Source organism: Podarcis muralis, chromosome 16 (assembly GCF_964188315.1).
Source record: "Podarcis muralis chromosome 16, rPodMur119.hap1.1, whole genome shotgun sequence".
Lineage (NCBI taxonomy): Eukaryota > Metazoa > Chordata > Lepidosauria > Squamata > Lacertidae > Podarcis > Podarcis muralis.
This window is the reverse complement of record NC_135670.1, coordinates 11,539,969-11,562,343: the sequence shown is the minus strand read 5'-3', so window position 1 is coordinate 11,562,343 and position 22,375 is coordinate 11,539,969. Positions and strand designations below refer to the sequence as shown.

Below are 22,375 nucleotides of genomic sequence, written 5' to 3'. Positions count from 1 at the left end.
AAAAAAAAAAAAGTTATCTTTTTCCCCTCACTCCCCTCTCCTATAAAAATATGTCCCAACACACAACTGGTGTCACTGGGAGTTGAAATATTATACTGCAGGTTATCCTGTGTTGTTGGGTAACCATGGTTACCAGCTAGGCCGCAAATTCCTGCTGCAGTCCTTGTCCTTGCGCCCCCCTTCACCACGTCCAGGATGGAAAAAAAGACACGGAACAGCAGAACTCTGGATGCAAAGGTTTATTTTTTTGTTTCTCACAGTGTTAAGGCCCTTCTTTGCGCTTGCTATTTACACATCAGATCCAGCCCCTGCCAGAATCACTAGGAATGTAAACGAAGTACGGAAGGATGGCAGTAAGGGGAGGCGTGTGTGGATGGAGACATTTACCCATCTTCGCTGGACTTAACAGAATCCAGCGTCTTTCAGGCTTGAAAGGGAAACATCACTGAAGTTCAAAGGGAACATTCTCCAGAGAGGTCCCCAAATCTACACCCCGTCCCCTCGCCACTCACAAGTAGTCCTTCTCTCCAAAAACCCCCTGTCTGAGAGACAAGGAACAGGTCTCTCTGCCTTCTCACACACAACAGGCTAGACATTTTCCTTCACGGTGCCAGATCTCCTGAGCCTAGGATTGCTAGTTATCCTGGCTGATCCCACCCTTATGTTAATAAAGCAAATCACATTGTTAGCCAAAGGAAATTTAAGTTGGCAGGGAGAAGAGACTCCCGCCTTCCCACAGATCCATCAACCTGAGCACTTAGTCCACAAGAACGAGTCACGGGGATGGGAGGTCAGCCCCATCATCCTCTCTTGCAAAGGCTTAGTCACCATACTGGGGTATGAGATTTTGCTTCTTCCCCTCCCGCTGGCTTCAGGTGCTGACCCCAGCATCCTGGGAGGAGACTGAGGCAGAAGAGAGGGATTGGCTGCGGGCAAGGCTGCCGCCCACCACTCGCCACTGGAAGATGCTGGTGTCCTTGCCCCCCATGGAGATAAGGTGGCCATCGTTGTGCGTGAAACGCACATTGGTGACGTGGCTCCCATGGCCGCCATAGACGTGACTTGGTGCCTGTGGAAAAGAAGAAAAGGTGGGTAAACGTTTTGAAAAGGTGCTATCATCAAGGGGATGTTCTGGGAACGGGAAAGCCAATGTGGTGCCCTCCAGATTTTGTTGTTGAACTGTGACTCCCATCAGCCCTAGCCAGCATAGGCAATGGTAAGGGATGATGGGAGTTGTAGTCCAACAACAGCTAGCATCTTTTGGCCGAGAAATACCCTGAATGGTTAGCTGAGTGGCACAGATGCAGGAATGTGGCGAAAGTAGCCTTGCCTATGATCCATAAGAGACTGGATTAGGTTGGGAGAGCCTAGAGTCACCAGCCTGAAGTGTGGGATAAGTTTGAAAGTACAGATACCCTCTGAAGTCAAGAAAATCAACCCAAGCCTAGAATGGTGATCAGAAGACAGAACTCATGTCCTTATCCCCAGCCTAGCCCAGTTCAGAGCTGAATTAATCCTTGCCTACAAGCAACCTCTTCTCCCACCCCACCTCAAGTCAACTCCATTCTACCTTGGGCTTGGCGCAAGGGTACTGGAAGAGGTGCACCTTGCAGAAATCATCTGCCACAGCCACCACCCGCTCGTTGTGGGAACGGCAAAGTGCATTGATGTCGGTGCCATCCGATCCGTCAGGCCACACCCCTGTGAGCAGATGGAAAGAGAGAGGGGGAAGTGAGATGTGATGAGTACTATGGAGAAGAAGATGAAATCAAGGCCAGAATCTTACAGGGAGGGGATGCAACTCTGTGGCAGAGAGCATGCAGATGGTCCCAGGATTAATCCCCAGCACCACCAGGTACAGCTGGGGAAGTTCCCTGCCTGAAATCCAGGACAGCTGCTGCCAGTCAGAGTACACAGTAATGAGCTAAATGGGCCAATGGCCTGACTATGTTCTCTCCCCGCCCCTTGTGCTAGGTTAGCACATAGAACCCAGCAGGTTAGCTTCCCAACAAAACCAATGGAGTAGGCCTGTTTTTCTTATCTCGCCTCCAAACTCACCAAAAACATGAAAGCCCAGCACGCAGGTATACGAGGCCCATTCACGGTCCTTGTTCTCAAAGCGGTTCCTCAGCAGCTTGCAACCTCCAGCCACATCCCCTGAGGACCAGACATGCAAAAGTAAGGATTAATTTTGCAGAGGATACCAGGCTGTTGCCCAGAGAGAGGGCACTCCTAGGATCTTGATATTTTCCAGTACAATTCAGTCACAGGCCAAGAGGGGGTTATTGTCTTCTGGGCCACCCTGGACCTCCATAGACACTGCCTAGACTTGCACCCTGGGGAGGTCACTCCGGTGCTGCGAACGCAGCAGCCGTATGACTTCACCCTCAGAAGCGCACTCCTGAGACAGACAGATGGCAAGAACAATTCAGGCCTATACTGGCGTTTTCAGGTTGAACAATTAAAGTCAAATGATAGACCTGTGCACCAAACCTGCCTGCTCCCCCCCTGCCCCAAAGAAAGCCAGACTTTTGCTATAAGGGATGAGGAAATGCACTAGAAAATGTGGAATAACACTTTGGGCAGTTCAACACTACACACTGAAAGTACACTCATTGCACATTTAAAGCACATTGTTGTTGTTTAGTCATTTAGTCATGTCCGACTCTTCGTGACCCCCTGGACCAGAGCACGCCAGGCACTCCTGTCTTCCACTGCCTCCCGCAGTTTGGTCAAACTCATGTTAGTAGCTTCGAGAACATTGTCCAACCATCTCGTCCTCTGTTGTCCTCTTCTCCTTGCGCCCTCCATCTTCCCCAACATCAGGGTCTTTTCCAGGGAGTCTTCTCTTCTCATGAGGTGGCCTCAGCTTCACGATCTGTCCTTCCAGTGAGCACTCAGGGCTGATTTCCTTAAGAATGGATAGGTTTGATCTTCTTGCAGTCCATGGGACTCTCAAGAGTCTCCTCCAGCACCATAATTCAAAAGCATCAACTCTTTGGCAATCAGCCTTCTTCCTCTAAATAATCCTGAGAAATGAAGTTTCCCCCTTCACAGAGCTACAATTCCCAGAACTCTTAATGAGCAACAGTTCCCAGAATTCTTGAGTGGCGGGATGGGACTCATATACTTTAAATGTATGTTGGATGTCCTTTAAATATATGGTGTCATCTAAGCTCCACACAAACTACTCACAGTGAATGCTCAATAAACAGGTGGTCTGGAAGCAAACAGAGACTAGATCACCACATGGGAACAACTATCAGGTCTCAGAATTAACCAAAGGCTCAGGACCTTCCATTTCTCTGCCACTTCAGGGAATTCTCCCAAATTGCTTTCCCTAACCAATGGGCCTTACTGCAGAAATTAAACAGCAGCTCCACACCTTGGTAGCCAAAGGAATTACCGCACAATGCACTTCAGGGCAGAAGATTTTATTTTTTTTAAGAGGTTTGTGATTCGGAAGTTGTCATCTCAAGGTTTTCACCTTGAGAAAACATGTATCTTCCTTCCCCTCCTGCTCAGACATGGAACTTACAGTACAGGATTTCATAGTCCCCAGAATTGGACATGATGAATTTCCCATCCTTGGACCAGTCCAGATGTGTGATGAAACTGGAGTGTCCCTGGAGTGCAGGGAGAGAAAGTGTGCAGGTTAGGAAGCATCTGGTCTGGTTTTGCTTACCAACGAACCAATCAGTAATATGCTCACCGTGCAGCGGCCAAAACGGGTGTATTTATGCCCGCTGTCCTCTACGCTGTAGATATAAATGAAATTGTCGTGGGAGCCAATGGCCAAGAACTCCCCATCTGCCAAAGAAGGTAAAAGCACAGTTAGAGGCAGGGGGAGGACAGAGAAACAAATTCCCCAACAGGAAAGGCTGGGGTGGGGGGGGCGAAGGCTCCGTGGCAGAGCAACTGCTTTGCATGCAGAAGGGTCCCAGATTCAATCCCTGGCATCTCCAATAATGGCTGGGAAAGGTCCCCTGTCTGAAACCCTGAAGAGCTGCTGCTAGTCAGTACAGTGGTACCTTGGGTTAAGTACTTAATTTGTTCCGGAGGTCCATTCTTAACCTGAAACTGTTCTTAACCTGAAGCACCACTTTAGCTAATGGGGCCTCCTGCTGCTGCCACGCCGCTGGAGCACTATTTCTGTTCTCATCCTGAAGCAAAGTTCATAACCTGAAGCACTATTTCTGGGTTAGCGGAGTCTGTAACCTGAAGCATCTGTAACCTGAAGCGTATGTAACCCGAGGTACCACTGTATATACAATACAAAGCTAGATGGACCCAGCAATCTGACTTCGGATGAGACAGTTTCCCATGTTCTTATTTAAATCAGCTGTCCAGCTAGAACCATGAGGACTGGAATCTGCCTTCATTTTTAGGGGAGGAATCTTTGCTCAGTGGTATGGCATCGGCCTTCCATATAGAAGGTCCCAGATTGAATCCCTGGCATCTCCAGGTAGAGCTAATAATAATAATAATAATAATAATAATAATAATAATAATAATATGTTATTTCTTATACCCCATCCATCTGACTGGGTTACCCCAGCCACCCTGAGTGGCTTCCAATAAAAGGTAAAGGAACAAAGCATCAAACATTACATCTTCCCAAAACAGGGCTGCCTTCAGATGTCTGAAACCCTGGAGAGCTACTGCCAGTCCATGCAAATGCATGTGAGCTAGATGGACCAATGGTCTGACTCAATACAAGGCAGTTTCCTATGTAGAAACTTAGGAACTGGTGAAAAAGGAAGCAACGGCCTAACCTGGCGAATAGCGCACTACTGAGAGCTGCTCGTTCCCATCTATGTAGCTCGACCACACTTGTTGTGTCTCCGTGTCCAGCACCACCCATCTGTTGGAGGGAGAAAACAAGAGATTCTCTCAGCAGCCAGCGACCACACCAAAGGGCACAGTTCTTTTCCGGTGTGCAGGTGCACAGAAAGCTGAAATTTAACAGGACAAAGCTCCCCCACTAACTGCATTCTGGCCAGAGGAAGGAAGTTTAGCCTGTTGATTTTCTGCTTTTCACACAGGTGTTCTCAAGGCCAGAAAAGAAATTGGCAACCCTTACTAACGAAGCAGGGTTGCCCTTCCCAAGTGTGCAAAAGTTGAAGCGAGGGTGGGGTGGAACAAGTAGTTACCGTCCAGAGCTGAACCCGACTGTGACCACTTTCCCACTGGGATGGAAGTCAGCACAGAGCCCTGTCTCCTAGAGAAGAGAGAAAGAGGAACGACATGAGATTTATTATAAATACTATCATGACATAGGGTAGCTAACTGGATATGGTGCTATTCATTCAGTGTGTTCAAAGCACAGAACTGCCCCAGTCAGGTGGAAAGAGCCTATGAAAGAGGATTAGACAAACTCCTGGAGGACAAGGCTATCAGTGGATATTAGCCATGTCAACTATATTTCCCCTCTGCTGTCAGAGACATTATGCCTCTGAAGACCAGTCTGGGAATCACAAGTGGAGGGAGAATGCTGTTGCTCTAACATCCTGTTTATGGGCTGCCCAGAGGCATTTCGTCAGCCACTGAAAGAGCAGGATACTGGAGTAGATAGGCCATTGGCCTGAACCAGCACGTTCATTATTTACTCAAGTCTAATCCTGCCATAAAGAAGGCTGATTGCCAAAGAATTGATGCTTTTGAATTATGGTGCTGGAGGAGACTCTTGAAAGTCCCATGGACTGCAAGAAGATCAAACCTATCCATTCTTAAGGAAATCAGCCCTGAGTGCTCACTGGAAGGACAGATCCTGAAGCTGAGACTCCAATACTTTGGCCACCTCATGAGAAGAGAAGACTCCCTGGAAAAGACCCTGATGTTGGGAAAGATGGAGGGCACAAGGAGAAGGGAACGACAGAGGACGAGACGCTTGGATAGTGTTCTCAAAGCTACCAGCATGAGTTTGACCAAACTGAGGGAGGCAGTGGAAGACAGGAGTGCCTGGCATGCTCTGGTCCATGGGGTCACAAAGAGTTGGACACGACTAAACGACTAAACAACAACAACCCTGCCAACCTAGCAGTTCGAAAGCACGTCAAAGTGCAAGTAGATAAATAGGTACCGCTCTGGCGGGAAGGTAAACGGCGTTTCCGTGCGCTGCTCTGGTTCACCAGAAACGGCTTAGTCATGCTGGCCACATGACCCGGAAGCTGTACGCTGTCTCCCTCGGCCAATAAAGCGAGATGAGCGCTGCAACCCCAGAGTCAGCCACAACTGGACCAAATGGTCAGGGGTCCCTTTACCTTTAATGCACCATCAAATCTAACGTGCACCTCACCTTGAAACCAAAAAACCGTATTTGCTGTCAAATTTAAATGTGCCATTGAATCTAAAGTTCACCGTAATTTTTGCAACGTAATTTGGCCAAAAAAGGTGAGCGTTAGATTTGAGTAAATACATTAAGTTCTTATGTGCAGTTTTCATTGTTTGTTTGTTTTTAATTTCAGTTTCTAACCCTTACAGTCCCAAAGCATGTTAGCCGATGGCTATTGAAATCTTAGAAGCCAGAGAGGGTTTCTTTGCTGAATGAAATTTCCAACAGGACAAGAATTTGCTTCTTTCATGTGTTTCGTGTCCGCTTTGTGTAGGATGATCATGCAGAAACAACACTTCTTGCCTACCCAGATGCCTGCAAGCTGGACACGAGCACAACAGCACTCTGCCCACCTGTGATTCCCAGGAACTGGCATAATGCCTCCGACAGGGAAAACATAGACAACATGGCTAAGCTGCTGCTGATAGCCTTGCCCTCCATGCATTTGTCTAATCCTATTTTTAAAGCCATCTAAATTGATTCTCTGTGTCCATTGGCCATTCCACATCAATGGCATTGCCGCCACCCCTGGGCCATGCCACACGTTCCTCCCCTCCCGGGTCCAGTTACCTCCAGCGTGGTGCTCCAAGCCAGCGTGTGCTCCCCACTATCCCACATGCAGAGCTGCCTGTCATGGGCGCAAGTGACAAAAAGGTCCCGCGAAGGGTGAGTGCCCAGCCCCCACAGTTCGTCCGTGTGCCCCTGCAAAGGAAGAGCATTGAGAAGCAGCTGGAGAAGGAAGGAGCAGCTGAGGAGGAGGCCCTGTGACCAGACCAGACCCACCCCTTTACCTGGATGATGGGCCGGAAGCCCTCCGCCAAGCTCCCCCGCAGCAGGGCATTGCGCGTGGTCCCTACCAGCAGCTCCCCTCCGTCACCCTCGGCGATGGTGCGGACGGCACCAAACTGTTCCGGAATCTGATTGCCAAAGAAGCAGCAGGCATTATAAAGCTGGTCTCTGTGTAAAGTTTGCTGGATTCACCCAAGGATGGGTTAAAACCCTTTTTCAGTCTGAGGGCCGCATTTGCTTCTGGTCAACCTTCCGAGGGCCACATGCCCACTTGGAAATTCAATGCTTCAAGTTACTTTGCCTTATTTACTTTTGTTATTTATAAGGATTTATAGCAGGCTTCCTCAACCTTGCCCTTCCAGATGTTTTTGGCCTACAACTCCCATGATCCCTAGCTAGCAGGACTAGTGATCAGAATGATGGGAATTGTAGTCCCAAAAACATCTGGAGGGCCAAGGTTGAGGAAGCCTGATTTCTAACAACTCATTTTTCTCTATCAGGGATGGGCTCGAAGCAAGTCAAACAAAACCAGAGGGAACCATCTGATGAGATTTTTAAAATTCATATGATTAAATCGGCAAATGTTTCTTTAATTGAGCAACAAGCCTTAACCATAAGGTGTATCCTCCCTTCCGGGTGCAAACCTACAGTGAGGGGCAAAAGCGGTTAAGAGGCTAACCCCAAATCCCCAAGCACATTTTAGTAAAAGAAAAACCCACCCCAAAGACCCTACTGATTCTGGTGGCTGGGGCAAAAAGATGGGAGAATGTTTGAAGTAGACTCAGGGCCGGGGAGAACAGAGCTCATTGCTTTGATAGGGATGCAAACGGCTTCTTCTTTAATCATCAGATCTGTCAGAAAGGATACTTGTGTGTGTGTGTGTACCTCAGGCTGCAAGTGAAAATGTGTGAGGTGGCCACGCCCACTTTTAGCCTCCCCTGGCATGCAGCCCCCAAAGAGTTGGCCAAGGGTGAATGTGGCCTTCTGGCCACATGAGCTTAGCCAACCCAAAGCTAAAGGATATGGTGGTTATTAACGTACGCCAAGCAATCTCCAAGAGCTGCGGTGCAGATCCATTCACCTCCCTTACCTCCACCTCCTGCAGCAGGGAGAGGCTGGGGCTCCACCGGACCAGGCGCCGGTCCTTGCCACCCCCACTGAGCACCGAGCCATCGCGGCACAGGCAGAGAGAGAAGATGCTGCCTTCGTGGGCTCGCGTTTGCTTGCTGATCTGGTATGTCTCTGTAAAGAGAGGTGAAAACACACCTGTGTCAAACCCTGGTTCAGTTTTGTATTCCTTTTTGGTGACACGACACGGGGATTAGTGCCAGGTTCTCTGTTGACATGCCTCTCCATGGGAACATAGGAAGGTGCCCTATTGTACAGTCAGACCACTGGTCCATCTTGTTCGCTTCTCCATTGTACAGTGGTACCTTGGGTTACACACGCTTCAGGTTACATACGCTTCAGGTTACAGACTCCGCTAACCCAGAAATAGTGCTTCAGGTTAAGAACTTTGCTTCAGGATGAGAACAGAAATCGTGCTCCAGTGGCACAGCGGCAGCAGCAGGAGGCCCCATTAGCTAAAGTGGTGCTTCAGGTTAAGTACAGTTTCAGGTTAAGTACGGACCTCCAGAACGAATTAAGTATTTAAGCCGAGGTACCACTGTATATCTAAATCACATAATTGGGGAGCACACTCCAAACACCCTTTAAATGCCTGCTCAGCCGCTGTCTCTCTATTCAAGTTTTTAAAATGCCGTACAGTGGTACCTCAGTTTTTGAGCGTCTCAGAAGCCAAACATTTCAGTTTTTGAAAGCCAAAAACCCAGAAGTAAAGGCTTCCCTTTTCAAACGCTTTTTGGAAGTCGAACGGCTTCCGCTGCATTTCCCCCCCAATTTTATGCACTGACTTTGCAGACCACCCTTTGCGCCTCAATTGTCGAACGTTTCGGAAGTCGAATGGTCTTCTGGAACGGATTGCGTTCGACAACCGAAGTACCACTGTACCTGTAGTGGTTCTAGGGGTTGCTCGTGCGTAAGCCGGTGCAAACACCTGGCTGGGTTGCCTGAGCGAACCTTTTCTGTCCGGACAGCCACTCTCTCGTGGCTGTCTCAATCGCTGGCAGAATTCATCAGGGGGCGTTTGTTGAACTTCTTCCAGCAAAGAAGCTCTTTGACGCCTAGTCTCCTCCTACTCTCTCTGCGCGAAAGCCTTTTGGGCAAGGAGGGCGCAGGCAGCGTAGGACCTCTACTCTCCCCGCTGGTTCCCGGCAAGTAGTCATGGGACCGCCTCGCCGCTTCCCCCATCTGCCCCCCTTCTCCACTGGTGCTACGCTGATTCTCTTCCCCAGAAGATGGGCTGCCTCCCCCACTCCCGGGACGCTCTCTGGAATCCCTCTGGATTTTGCTCTCTCCCTCTGGCACTGATGGCAGTTCCCTGACAGTACCAAAAATATCCACAACTGGAATTGAAGCTCTGGGGCTGGCTGGAGACTGGAGGACACACGGAAAAGAGGTTGCTCCTGCTGCGCTACCTCACGCATCAGCTGTTAGGCGGGGCAGGTGAGCAGCCTAAACAAAGCCCCACTGAGCCTCCAGTCTCTTCTCCACCTAACTGAAGTCCTCTTCAGGCTCCAGGAAGCATCTCTTTGCAAGTTACGAGGACTCTCCAGCTCTCTCCCTCCATTATTTCCCAGCACCACGCGTATACGTGCAAGTCAACGGCGCACAAGTGGGGAGTCCCCTGTAATCGTTTCTAACCCTGTGTCAGTCCACATCCCATAGCATATGCAAATTGTATGCAAATCAGCATATGCCCTAGCAGACCATGGTCTGCTATTACCATTCCCCTTCGCATACCTTTCGCCCCCTTGCCCAGCGTGCGGATGTCAGCAGGCACCCTGGCCCAAGTCAGGATGTTGCCCTCCGAGTCTCCGGTCAGCACATCACTGTTGGTGTCGAACACAAAGCACTGGATGAACTTGGGTTTCTTGTATTTCTGGAAAGATCAGGAAGGGAAGATGCTGATACAATGATGGCTGGGAAGAACCGGACAAGGTTCATTCCCGTATCAAAAAGTTCCAGCAGGATGTTTATCAAAAAATATCTAAAATAATTAAATCGCCTCTTCAGGCTTCTCTATTAATGACGGCATGAAAGCTTATTTGCTCTGAATAACTTTCAAAACACATGTAAGCTGCAGCCAGGATTTCAATACCCAGTACAGTAATGGAAAATTTTGGGGGGGAGGGGGAAATCTACATTTGTCTTTGTAGTACAAGAACTGACGGAGTTTGGCTATTGCGGGGGGAAAATAAACACATAAATTTTGTGTCTTCAAAGGGATGGCGGATCCAGAATGCTTCTACACCATCTGGTGGGATTTTATTTATTATGCTTTGGACTTAGATGCCAAACATTCACTGTCTGCAGTACTGGATTTAAAGGCAGTGCGTGCTGTCCCCTGTCTCCCCCACAGGGCGCCGAGCTGAGGAGGCACAAAATAATAATAAATAAAAAGGGTATTATTGTGAAAATAAGAAATATTTAGGGAGAGGGCAGTGCCAAATTTTGTCCTCGCTCAAGGCGCCCTATTACCAAAGTCTGCTCCCGCCGCCCATGCCAGTTTGGGAAATATGTAGGCTTTGGTTTATACTGGTGTGTTACCATTTCTTTCTTTCTTTCCTTTTATTTGTATATGTTAACAATGTAATGCACTGCTACTGTGATTTTGGGTTGTTGAAAGAAAAAGAAGAGGAGGAAGAAGAAGCTGTTCAAGCAGGAACTTGCACTTGCAATTCTGCCCAGGGTAAAACACTGAAGTTAGCAAATGATAGCATAGTGATCTGGGAATCTGTGTGAGGAGTTGCATGGGGAGAAGAAAAGAGAAAGATTAACTTGGACAAACAACTAAAGTCAGGCAAGGCATGGAAACAATGAGAGACGTTTGAGTAGCGAACATCGACTGGGACAGAGTGAAATGTCAGCAGAGACATTGGTCATACCCACACCACACAGCCTGTCCCCCGCGTGAATCCCAGGAACTGTAGTTTGCCCCTCACAGAGCTATAATTCCCAGCACCCTTAACAAATGACAGGTCCCAGGATTCTTTGAGGGAAGCCATGTGATTTAAATGTGAATTAAATATATAGTGTGGATATGACCATTAAGTTATCAAGACTTAAGGCAGTTGAGGAAAACTCTGGTTGAAAAACGTAGCTAGCTAAAAAGGGTGCATCTGAGCATGTGCTGGGTGTTTTCTGCCACCACGTTTAGCACCCGTATTTTCACCGAGGAAAGAATTGGGGTTGACCATCTAAGGCCTGGCATTTGGAAGCCTTCCCTCCCTACTTCTCCCACCCTGTTCTCTATTATTGAAGGCCCCCAACTTTACCAACGACCCCCTTTACCACACACACACACACACACACACACACACACACACACACACACTGCAGCATTGCCTCACCCCAAAGATTCCCTGCTTCTTTGTTAGGCTGTTTCCACTCCAGGTCCAGAAATAGACATGAGATTTCCCAGTGGTGATTATGTTGCTGCTGTCTTGCGGGTTGAACTCCACCGTCAGGACAGATTCATTGGTACTCTGCAAGGTGCAATGGGGTGGATGGGTGGAGGACAACAGGGTGGGGAGTGGAAGGAAGAAGGTATCAGGGTGATGTGGCCTCTCAGCACCATCAAAGATGCCCACAAGGATTATTCAAAGTGTTGTAAGTCTCCCAAAGTGCCTTTTAACCTTAGTTGTGTGTGTAGGGAAGACCAACCCTCCGCACCCCTGAAATGATCTGAAGGAAAGGCACTTTTCACATTGCTTTTATTTTAATGGGATTGTTTCAATGTGTACTTGAATTATGGATGCTTATATTTTTATAAGTGGCTTTTAAGCTTTGTAAATCACTTCGAAGCTTATTTTGGCATTAAGCAGTAAATAATAATAATAATAATAATAATAATAATAATAATAATGGTGATGATGATTATGATGATGGAGATGATGTTATGAGGAGCCACCACCCAAAATATTAGTATTATTATCATTTTATTCTTTTTTTTCTTTAGGTGGTGTCTCTGCCTCTGTGGAATGACCTCCTTGCTAAGCTGCATATTACCCTGACTCTTTCATATGCCAGCTAAAACCCTAACATTTTTGCTGGGCCTTCATGGTGTTTTTAACTATGCTATTTATACAATTAGAATTATTTTAATGCTTTTGTTTCTTATGTATTATGATTATCCTTTGGGGGGGGGGTAGGCTGCCGTTTGACAAAAACGCTTGCACTGGTGTAACAATTGTAATAGTGCAAAGTCAAATTCCACCCACCGTGTTTAAATCAGACGAGACAGCAAAGCCAGGCCTCTCCACACAGACAAGAGAGAGGGTCTTCTGGCTCCCCAGTTCTGGAAGCTCTTCACAGTAAGGCCCACCTGGTGCCTTTGCTGACACCTTTTCAACACCAAGTGACTACTCCGGATGGACCGCAATGAGGCTGTTTGCTGTTACTCAGATTGTCAAACCTTCTACTGCTGCTGTTGGGGGTTGCCTTGCATATATTTTTTATGAACTGAATGTATTTTTGTGTGCTTGTGTTCTTATTACCATGTAAGTGGTACCTCGGGTTATGTACTTAATTCATTCTGGAGGTCCGTTCTTAACCTGAAACTGTTCTTAACCTGAAGCACCACTTTAGCTAATGGGGCCTCCCGCTGCTGCCGCGCTGCCGCTGCGCAATTTCTGTTCTCATCCTAAAGCAAAGTTCTTAACCTGAAGCACTATTTCTGGGTTAGCAGAGTCTGTAACCTGAAGCGTATGTAACCCGAGGTAGTGTTACATATGCTTCAGGTTACATACGCTTCTGGTCACAGACTCCGCTAACCCAGAAATAGTACCTTGGGTTAAGAACTTTGCTTCAGGATGAGAACAGAAATCGTGCAGCGGCGGTGTGGCGGCAGCGGGAGGCCCCATTAGCTAAAGTGGTGCTTCAGGTTAAGAACAGTTTCAGGTTAAGAACGGACCTCCGGAACGAATTAAGTATGTAACCAGAGGTACCACTGTATATTTTTTTTAAACTTATCTTTATGCTTTTTAAAAATGTTGTGAGTTGCTTGGAGATCTTTTTGTGTAACAGGCAACAAACAAGTTCAAATACCGTATTTTGCGCCCCATAGGACGCACCGTCCCATAAGACGCACCTAGTTTTTTTGGGGGGGAAATAAAGAAAAAAAAATTATTTCCCCCACAGGCGTGGGGCTGGCGCATCCTCCGGAGGGCGCCCCGTGCTCCGGGCTGCAGGCTGCTGCCCGCAAGCCTTGCGAGCCCGCGGGAACTCCCCCGGGCTTGCAAGGCTTGCGGATAGCTTCCTGAAGCCTGGAGAGCAAGAGGGGTCGGTGTGCACCGATGCCCCTCGCTCTCCAGGCTTCAGCGAAAGCCTGCATTCGCCCCATAGGACGCACACACATTTCCCCTTCATTTTTGGAGGGGGAAAAGTGCATCCTATAGGGCGAAAAATACGGTAACCACCACCACCACAGTACTCACCTTGATTTCAGCCTGCTTGGTACCACGAGCACAATCCCAGACAGACAGCATGTGCTCGTTGGACTCGTCTATCACACATAAGTATGCCCCCTCATCCTGGAGGGAGATAGGAACACAGGAAGCTGCTTTACAGAGAGTTGGTACAATATTGTCTACACTGATTGGCAGCAGCTCTCCAAAGGTCTCAGGCAGAGAGTCTTTCTCAGCCCTAACTAGAGATGCCAGGGATTGAACCTGGGACCTTCTGCATGCCAAGGGGATGCTCTACCACAGAGGTTCCCCAGCTGTGATCTGGGGACCACCAGTGGTCCATGAGCTTCATTCAATGGAGGGAGAACATAGCCATTGTAGGTAGTAGCATCCTACATGATGGGCCCTATGATCACAACACAAGGTTCCATTATGGCAAGCAGAGGCAAACTCGGCCCTCCAGATGTTTTGGGACTACAACTCCCATCATCCCTAGCTAACAGGACCAGTGGTCAGGGATGATGGGAATTGTAGTCTCAAAACAGCTAGAGGGCCGTGTTTGCCTATGCCTGCATTATGGTGTGAAGCAGTTAGCTCACTGCTTGCTCAGGGACCTATGGGGTTAACTTATCAAACTTAAAAGTGGAATATATACGTAATTTTAAAAATGATATATAAGGATCAGTGCTCAAGAGAATGCATGTATAATAGTATTTAGTGTGGGATAACCAGTCTCATATAACCAACATGCTTAAGTCTAATTAATGCATGAAGTAAGTTGTCCTGCCAGGCTTAGCTATGTCCACTTACATTGGGAGGAAATAGGTGATCAGGCCTATTGTCCTCCCCTAGTCTACCTGAGAAGCTCAGTGTGTAAAGAGGTTTGAAATGATTGCTCCAACTCAGACCACATGGCTGTCACAAGCCAGTCTTGAGTTCCTATACTAATACTTTAGGAACGTTCACCATTTTGTAAATAAGCTAAGTCTGTGCTCTGAAACACATGGACCTGACCTTTGAAGCATTCATAAGTAAACCCATTTTTAACTTACCAAACATGTGGGATTTTTTCTGTGCTTAGGGAAGTGTTAGACTTTGGAAATAAACTTCTAAAGGGACATTCTGGAACTCATTTTAAAGGGCACATATTTTAAAGGTCTAACAGCCTGTATTTCCACAATTTGCTGCATATTTTGTGGTTTTAAACCTATCTTGGGGTCGTCTCACCAAAGAGTACTTGCCCCAAATCTTGGCATCCAGAAATTCTCCTTTTTATATACCTATTTTTTCCTTGAACCAACGTATAGCATGGAGAAGTTGTAACACTCACAGCCGTGGAGAAAGCAAGGGAACCAACTCCTCTCTCAAAGCTGCCCTGACCAATTTCTAGCAGGGTGTTAAGGTTGGACGAGTCCCAGATGTGAACGGAGGGTTGCAGAGGCTGTAAGGAGAGTGGAAGAGAAATAAGAAAGGTCAGCTTCCTTATGTAACGAGGTAGAGCAAAAAGAGGTAGAGATCAAAACAAGCCAGTACTCCATATAGAAAGCACACTGCTAGTTGGCTAGTAGCAGAATATTAATTCAAATGGACTATCTGTCTATCACAGAGTAATTAATTTTAAAATGTTATTTTTTAATAACATGAATATCTTCCTTTCCTCAAGTAACTCACACCTGCTTGGTTTTTGATTGGTGTGTGCGCACACACTTTATTAATGGGTTCCATTTGTTATTCACACCTCATAACGCTTTGTTTGCTGATTGAAGGAATGCATTACTAGTACTTTCGCTGCTGTCAGTAGCCAGACCAATAGAAGATTTTGCCATTTAAGCGCATTCTGTTTTGATAGGTTATTGAATTCCATCTTTATTGTCTGTGTAACCAGGCAGTGGGGCAGTTAGGTAATTTTAGATTCTGGACTTAGCGTGGTCTGATTGGGAGGCAGGAAGAGATGTTTTTCAACCCTGCATCCCCCAAAAGTTTGTTTACAAAAATATTTATACACCACTGTATCATAACGCTGTATCTCAGCGGTTTGCAGCAATGTAAAAAAACGTAAAACCAAACAATGAAATCATGACAAGCTAAGAACAAGTTAAAAGCACAAAGAAATTAAAAGCAAGTTGTTGAACTACAGCTCCTATCGTCCCATAATCCCTGCATAATCCAGCAACATCTGTGTGCCAAGGTTGAAGAACACTGGTTTGGACAGCATTTTGCATTACTTCAAAATGTGAAAGGCCACCAGCCCTATTGTGTTTGGGAGCGCTCTGGCTCATTTTACTGAGTGGAGCCCTAAACCTTTCTGTCCCAAAGTCTGAAATCTGATGGCACCACTGCAGCCAATTAATCTTATCTCCAGACAAAAAGCTTGTAAGCCATGCAGCTGAAATGAGGGGGGAAATCACGGCCTTGGGTCCCTCCCAGATCTAGGGGTTTACCTTGCCATCCTTGTCCACACCAGCCATCTGCCCCGAAGCAACACGGACTTTGTCAGGATGCACTGCTAGGCTGGAGAAAGAACAGAATCACAAGAGGAAAGGGCCCGATCCACCATCTGCTCCCAAGCTCAAAGTCACCTAACCCCATCGCTCCAGACAAAGTGAAAACTGCTTTGCTCAGATTCTCTGCCCTCACCCCCCATGGACCAAAGCAACGCCAAAATTCAGCGTGTCCGCCCCCCCACCTCTTGCCTTTTGTTCTAAGTGATCTTTGTGATGCTCCCTGCACCGCCCTCTTGGTTCAGCACCCAGTGCAGGCGAACCAGTCACACTCCCCTAAATCTGCCTCTGCTGGATGATTTTGGTGAATGGGGTGCTGCCCTACCAACCTCAGCCTGCTCTCAGCCACCGAACCCCACACACCTGCCTGCCTTCTTACTTACTTACTTACAACCAGGCCAGCGGGTGGCCGCGCCTGTTGGTTTCTCCCTCCTCCTGTCTCAGTGATGCAGGGAGGAAGATGGCTGGCTCTGCCTGTCATTGACTCTGTCCCTGCATGTCATTTCCTTTGGCAAATAGCAGTCTACCAGTCCCATTGGACGCCAGCCGCCCCTGGTGAGACTAGGTGTCTGTAGTGGAGTGCCTATTTCATGCATCATGGGAGAATGAGCACAACTATTTGGCTGTATGTTTCCTGCGCCTGTCCGTGTGTTGTGGGTGTAAGGTAAAGGGACCCCTGATCATTAGGTCCAGCCGTGGCCGACTCTGGGGTTGCGGCGCTCATCTCGCTTTACTGGCCAAGGGAGCCGGCGTACAGCTTCCGGGTCATGTGGCCAGCATGACTAAGCTGCTTCTGGCGAACCAGAGCAGCACATGGAAATGCCATTTACCTTCCCGCTGGAGCAGTACCTATTTATCTACTTGCACTTTGATGTGCTTTGGAACCGCTAGGTTGGCAGGAGCAGGGATCGAGCAACGGGAGTTTACCCCGTTGCGGGGATTCGAACCGCTGACCTTCTGATAGGCAACTCCTAGGCTCTGTGGTTTAACCCACTGCACCATCCACGTCCCTCATGTTGTGGGTGTACATACAGGTAATATACATAGGAGTATTGGAGCCAGTTGCGGGTCTGGGAAATGGCTCCCGCAACTCACCAGCGCACGCAGTCAGTGTGCCGCAGGTAGTGGCGTTGTGTGCGATGTTGCACATGATACAGCACAACCACACAGGCAATGAAGTAGACCAGCTCTCCTGAAGTCAACACATAGAGGTTGGAGCGGCAGTCGCGGCCCCGGTACCCATATCTGGGATGGGCGTCAAGGAGCAAAGAACCGACACAAATGCAAAACGGGGAGGACAAGGGAGACACACCTGCCTGCTCTCTGTGTCACTGGGCACTCAAGCGATGGCTCTGTCATCTTTTGTGATAACACCCCTGTGAGGGAGCCCAATATTTCAGGGGCCCAAATGGTGGGACTCAAACCAGGGAGAACTGGGTGCTAGTCCCTCCTCAGTTGCAAATCTCAATGGGTGACTTTGGACCGGTTTGCTTAACTCTCAACCCAACCTACCTTACAGGGTTGTTGTGTGGGTAAAAGTGTGGGATCTGTGTATGCCACCCTGAGCTTCTTGGAGGAAGGCTGGGATAATGATAATAATAATACAAACAAACATAGGAAGCTGCCTAATCCCATCAGACCATTGGGCTATATAGCTCAGTGTTGTCTACATTGACTGGCAGCAGATTTCCAAGGTTTCAAGCAGGAAGTTTCCCCCCCCACATCTACCTGGAGATGCTGAGGATTGAACCTGGGACCTTCTCCATGCAAAGCAGATTTCTACCACTGATCTGCAGTTCTTTCCCTCAACCTAGTCAGCTAGAAACAAAAAACAGAGAAGGTAGAAGCTAAGTGTAAATTTAAATAACAATCCTCCTCCTATGCCCTAGATCTGCATGCTTTAATTCAGAGATAGCCAACCTCATGTCCTCCACACATTGTGGACTACAACTCCCATCATCCTTGACCATTGGCCATGCTGGCTGGGGCTGATGGGAAATGGAGTCCAAAAAACCCCGGGAAGGCGCCATGTTGGCTACCTTTGGTTTATAGGGCACAGTCAGTGCTCCTCATAGGCACTCTTCCAGGTGCCACTGCCATGTGGGGTAAGGCATAAAACACAGAGAGAAAGAGGGGGGGGTGAGTATTATCTGTCCATTTCTATTCCTCTCAGTCTATTATTCTCAGTCTCTCATTTTCTCATTAGCCAGCCTGGTGCCCTCCAGATATCATGAACTACAACTCCCATCACTGATCATTGGCCATGCTGGCTGAGACTCATAGGAAATGGAGTTCAACAACACTCAAAGGGCACCAGGTTGGCTACCCCTCCCTGAGTGGGTTTCACCGGGGAAACAGTGTTATTCTGTGGTGGCTACTGTGCTTTAGGAAAGGCTGGGGTGGGAGGGCGGCGGAACAAGGAAGGAGGCCTCCTTCTTCCTGAAAGGATACACCCAGTCCAGCTTCAGCTTCTCGGTCGGCAGCTCCATGCGAAGCTCCTCGTAGTTGAGGAAGTCGGAAGGGATGTACATGGTGATGGGGCGGCCACGCAGGAACATCTTTGTGGAACGTCCTTCTAAAGGGATGGAAAAACAGGTGGGCATCAGCACCTGCAGCACAACAAATCCCAAACCCACCTTGGCCCAAGAAGTTAATCTGCATGTCTTCTGCTATGGAGGTCCTGCCCCTCCAACGACCAAGCATCGCCCACTTTTCAGGACTCCTGATGCAACCAGGAGAATCAAGTGATAAAACTTTGCCTGGGCTCCTATCTTAAGAATGAAGAACCTCAGGCCTAGGGGTCAAACACAACCCATACCCCCAGGCCTCTCTATCCAGCCCTCCCTCAACACTCTTAACAAAACTACAGCTCCCAGGATTCTTTGGAGGATGCCATTACTGTTTAAAGTGCTGTCAAGAGTGCCTTAAATGTATGGTGTGGATGTGGCCTAACTCCACAACAGGCACCACCAGGTGTTCTGTCTTCCATTATGAAGAGCCTGCTGCATCTGGCCAGTGTAACATCCCGTTCTCACAGCAGCCAGCTATATATTTCTATGGGAAGCCTGCAAGCACAATAGCACTCTCCCCTCCTGCAGTTTCCAGAAACCACTACAGTCGAACAGAATCTGTTCCAGAAGTCCATTCAACTTCCAAAATGTTCAGAAACCAAAGAAGTCATGCTGGATGTTTGGGTTCCAAAGAATGTTCGAAAACCGGAACAATCACTTCCAGGTTTGCGGCATTCGGGCGCCAAAACGTTAGACTCACAAGTCGTTCGTCAACCAAGGTACAACTGTATTCATAACTTGTTGGAGGAAAAGGCCATCAGTGACTACTAGCCATGATGGTAGCAAAGCTTCTGGATACCAGTTGTGGAAGCTACAGGAAGGGAGAATCCTCTTGTGTTTGGGTTGTGTTGGAGGGTTTCCCAGAGTTATCTTGGCAGCCACTATGAGAACAGGATGCTGGACTAGATGGGCCATTGGCAGGGTTATTTTTACGTTCTTAGAAGCATACCCCCTCCAACAGTTAGCCTTTGTAGCCCTACCCTCTGGATTTTGCCTAATTGTATTTTAAAGTCATCCAATCTGGTGACCATCTCTACTTCCTGAGGGACAAACTCCCATATGCGCTGTGTGAAGGAGGACTTCCTTTTGTCTGTCCTGAACCTTCCAACCTTCAGCTTCATAAGACGTCCCCAAGTTCTAGTGTTAAGATAGAGGGAGGAAAACTCCTGCCTGCTTTCTTCTCCCAAAACCTCCAATGCAATTGTTTCCGAAGTCTCACCTTGGTGCATCCGTCGAGCGCTCAGTGGCCCTATGCAGAGGGAGAGGAAGGAAGCATTAGGGATTTGTAGGGAAAAAGAAGGGGCTGCATCTTTGCCTGGAGCGGCCTTCACCAACCTGGTGCCCTCCAGAGGTTTTGGACTACAACTCCAACCCACCAAACAGCTTTATTGTCCCCTTCACTATCCTTGACTTTGAGAGCTCACCTGGACTTAAGGAAGGATCCTTTGTTCGGCTGCAAAGAGAAAACAGAACATTAAAGGGGCCGGTCAGGGTATATGTGTATGGTAGGTAACTTAGAAGGAAATGAACTGTGGAATAACCAGGGCTTTTTTTCAGCCGGAACTGAGTTCCAGCACCTCTCCGGTGGGCACCATTGCCATTCTAAGAGAACAAGGGAGGTGTTCATGGTGAGTTCTAGCACCCCTTTTTCTAGAAAAATAGCACTGGGAAGAACACTACCTCTGAGCATGCACATAATACCCTATTACCCCCCCCCCCCAAGAGCAAACATAACCAAATCCCACGTGGCAATATATGGTGTGTGTCTATGTTTATGTGTATTTGTGTGTGCTGTAGATAACAGATTAGCTAACATGCTGCTCTCTGGATATTTTGGACTACATCTCCCAATTATCCCCGATCAATGACTATGCAGGCTGATGTGAATTGGAAACCAAAACACCCAGAGGGCACCATGTTGGCTATCCCTGGCTTATAAGGAGCAGCCAGATTCACCAGAGATCATCTTCAGTAATACTCCTCCAGGTGCCCTGCAGTGTTGGTTAAGGTGGACAGCAACCAGCAAGAGAGACAGAGTGCAGATCTGTCCATTTCCATTTCTCTCAGCATCTCATTTTTTCCCAATCTTAAATTCAGTTCCCCACAATTACATTTGCATTTTTTAAAAATCTTCCTGCAAATTCATCAGCATTTTAGTGCAAACATCTCCCAATACCTATTCCCCGTAATACAATTATATATATTTTTTGTACTTTATTTTCATTAATATATGCATTTCTATGCACACATCCTGCATTTCTATACAAATTACTGGGCTGGAGAACTGCATTGCAAAGTCTGGAGAAATTCAGATTTCAAAAGATAGCTGTGTTTTGGTTCATACCTTGTTTTGGAAAATGCAAATCAACTGGGTTTGCCTTTAACTGTGGATTGACTCAAATCCCCCCCCCCCCCAGTGGGAGACAGAGTCTTTTTGGTGTTGGTGCTGTGTTTGTGGAATTCCCTCTCCAGAAAAGCCCACCTGCACCATGGTTATATTTCTTGCACCAGGCAAATATTTCAAAATGTATTCCCTCCCCCCTCTCCTTTAAGATATTGAAGTTATACCGTATTTTTCACTCTATAAGACGCACCAGACCACAAGACGCACCTAATTTTTGGAGGAGGAAAACAAGAAAAAAAATATTCTGAATCTCAGAAGTCAGAACAGCAAGAGGGATCGCTGTGCAGTGAAAGCAGCAATTCCTCTTGCTGTTCTGGCTTCTGGGATAGCTGCACAGCCTGCATTCGCTCCATAAGACGCAAACACATTTCCCATTACTTTTTAGGAGGGAAAAAGTGAGTCTTATAGAGCAAAAAATACGGTATTTTATTAGTGTATTTTTTTCTTTTTTGCAGACTGCCCCTGGGCATCTCCAAATAAATAAACAATCCAGAGTGCAACCTTGGGGTGGCACTGTGCTTTTGAACACGCACAGAGTGCATGCTCCCCCACCCTCAGGGCAAATACAACCAAATGCCACTCATGTCCCTAAATCAGAAAAACTGGGGTGATACATGGTAGGTGCCTGTGTGCGCCTCACTTCTCAAAGCTGCTGGAGTGGTTGAAGAGGTTGGCTGAGGACGCTGCCTTCTTGGAGAGGCGCTGCTTGGTTTTGGAGGGTTTGTCAGAGGAGCTGTTTCTCCGCAGTCTGGAAAAGAAAGAAAGGGGGAATAGGTAAGGTGCCGAACTACGATGCTGTATCCAACGTTAGTCCTATAGGGCTAGACTGTCGCTACTTTCAGGTGGGATTCAAGAACATGTAGGCAAATTCAGGACGTGCAAATAGAACTGACTTGGAGCTCTTGCACAACAAATTCACTTCCCTGAAAGATCAGACTTTTTGCAATAAGAAAAGTGACAGGGAAATGCACTGGGAAGGGTGGGATGAAACGTTCCCTCGTGCAACATGATTGGTGCTCCCCACAAATAAATCAGAGTGGAATGTTCATCAAATAGCCAATTTTGTCCAATCTCCCTGCAAACAAATCGGAAAGAATCCTCAATAAACAGGTCAGCTGGAAGCACCTCTGCTCCAGGTAGGCCCATTGATATTAACAGACAAAACCTAACTCAGGTCCATTAATTTTAGTGGGTCTACTTAGAGTGCATTCGTTCTACCTCCACTGTCAGAGCTAGTAGAGCTTTGAACA

General features: G+C 47.6%; 1 protein-coding gene across 2 annotated transcripts in view; it reads right to left on the bottom strand.

Annotated features, from left to right (window-relative positions):
• Positions 1-224: 224 nt before the first annotated feature.
• The window catches only part of EML3 (EMAP like 3), a 38,569-nt gene continuing 16,418 nt past the window's right edge, over positions 225-22,375 (bottom strand). Inside the window, exons 5-24 of one of the 2 annotated variants that reach the window (XM_077919992.1) lie at positions 21,766-21,873; positions 20,146-20,174; positions 19,941-19,970; positions 18,603-18,726; positions 17,247-17,396; positions 16,092-16,161; positions 14,981-15,091; positions 13,681-13,776; positions 11,596-11,730; positions 9,986-10,124; positions 8,214-8,365; positions 7,126-7,251; positions 6,905-7,036; positions 5,154-5,221; positions 4,776-4,864; positions 3,713-3,810; positions 3,539-3,626; positions 2,059-2,157; positions 1,571-1,701; positions 225-1,069 (exon numbers count right to left, since the gene is read on the bottom strand). In XM_077919992.1, the coding sequence (XP_077776118.1) occupies positions 872-1,069; positions 1,571-1,701; positions 2,059-2,157; positions 3,539-3,626; positions 3,713-3,810; positions 4,776-4,864; positions 5,154-5,221; positions 6,905-7,036; positions 7,126-7,251; positions 8,214-8,365; positions 9,986-10,124; positions 11,596-11,730; positions 13,681-13,776; positions 14,981-15,091; positions 16,092-16,161; positions 17,247-17,396; positions 18,603-18,726; positions 19,941-19,970; positions 20,146-20,174; positions 21,766-21,873 (2,173 nt within the window). In that variant the 3' untranslated portion in view covers positions 225-871. The remainder of the gene's footprint in view (positions 1,070-1,570; positions 1,702-2,058; positions 2,158-3,538; positions 3,627-3,712; positions 3,811-4,775; positions 4,865-5,153; positions 5,222-6,904; positions 7,037-7,125; positions 7,252-8,213; positions 8,366-9,985; positions 10,125-11,595; positions 11,731-13,680; positions 13,777-14,980; positions 15,092-16,091; positions 16,162-17,246; positions 17,397-18,602; positions 18,727-19,940; positions 19,971-20,145; positions 20,175-21,765; positions 21,874-22,375) is intronic. The other variant, XM_077919993.1, reaches the window with a different exon arrangement.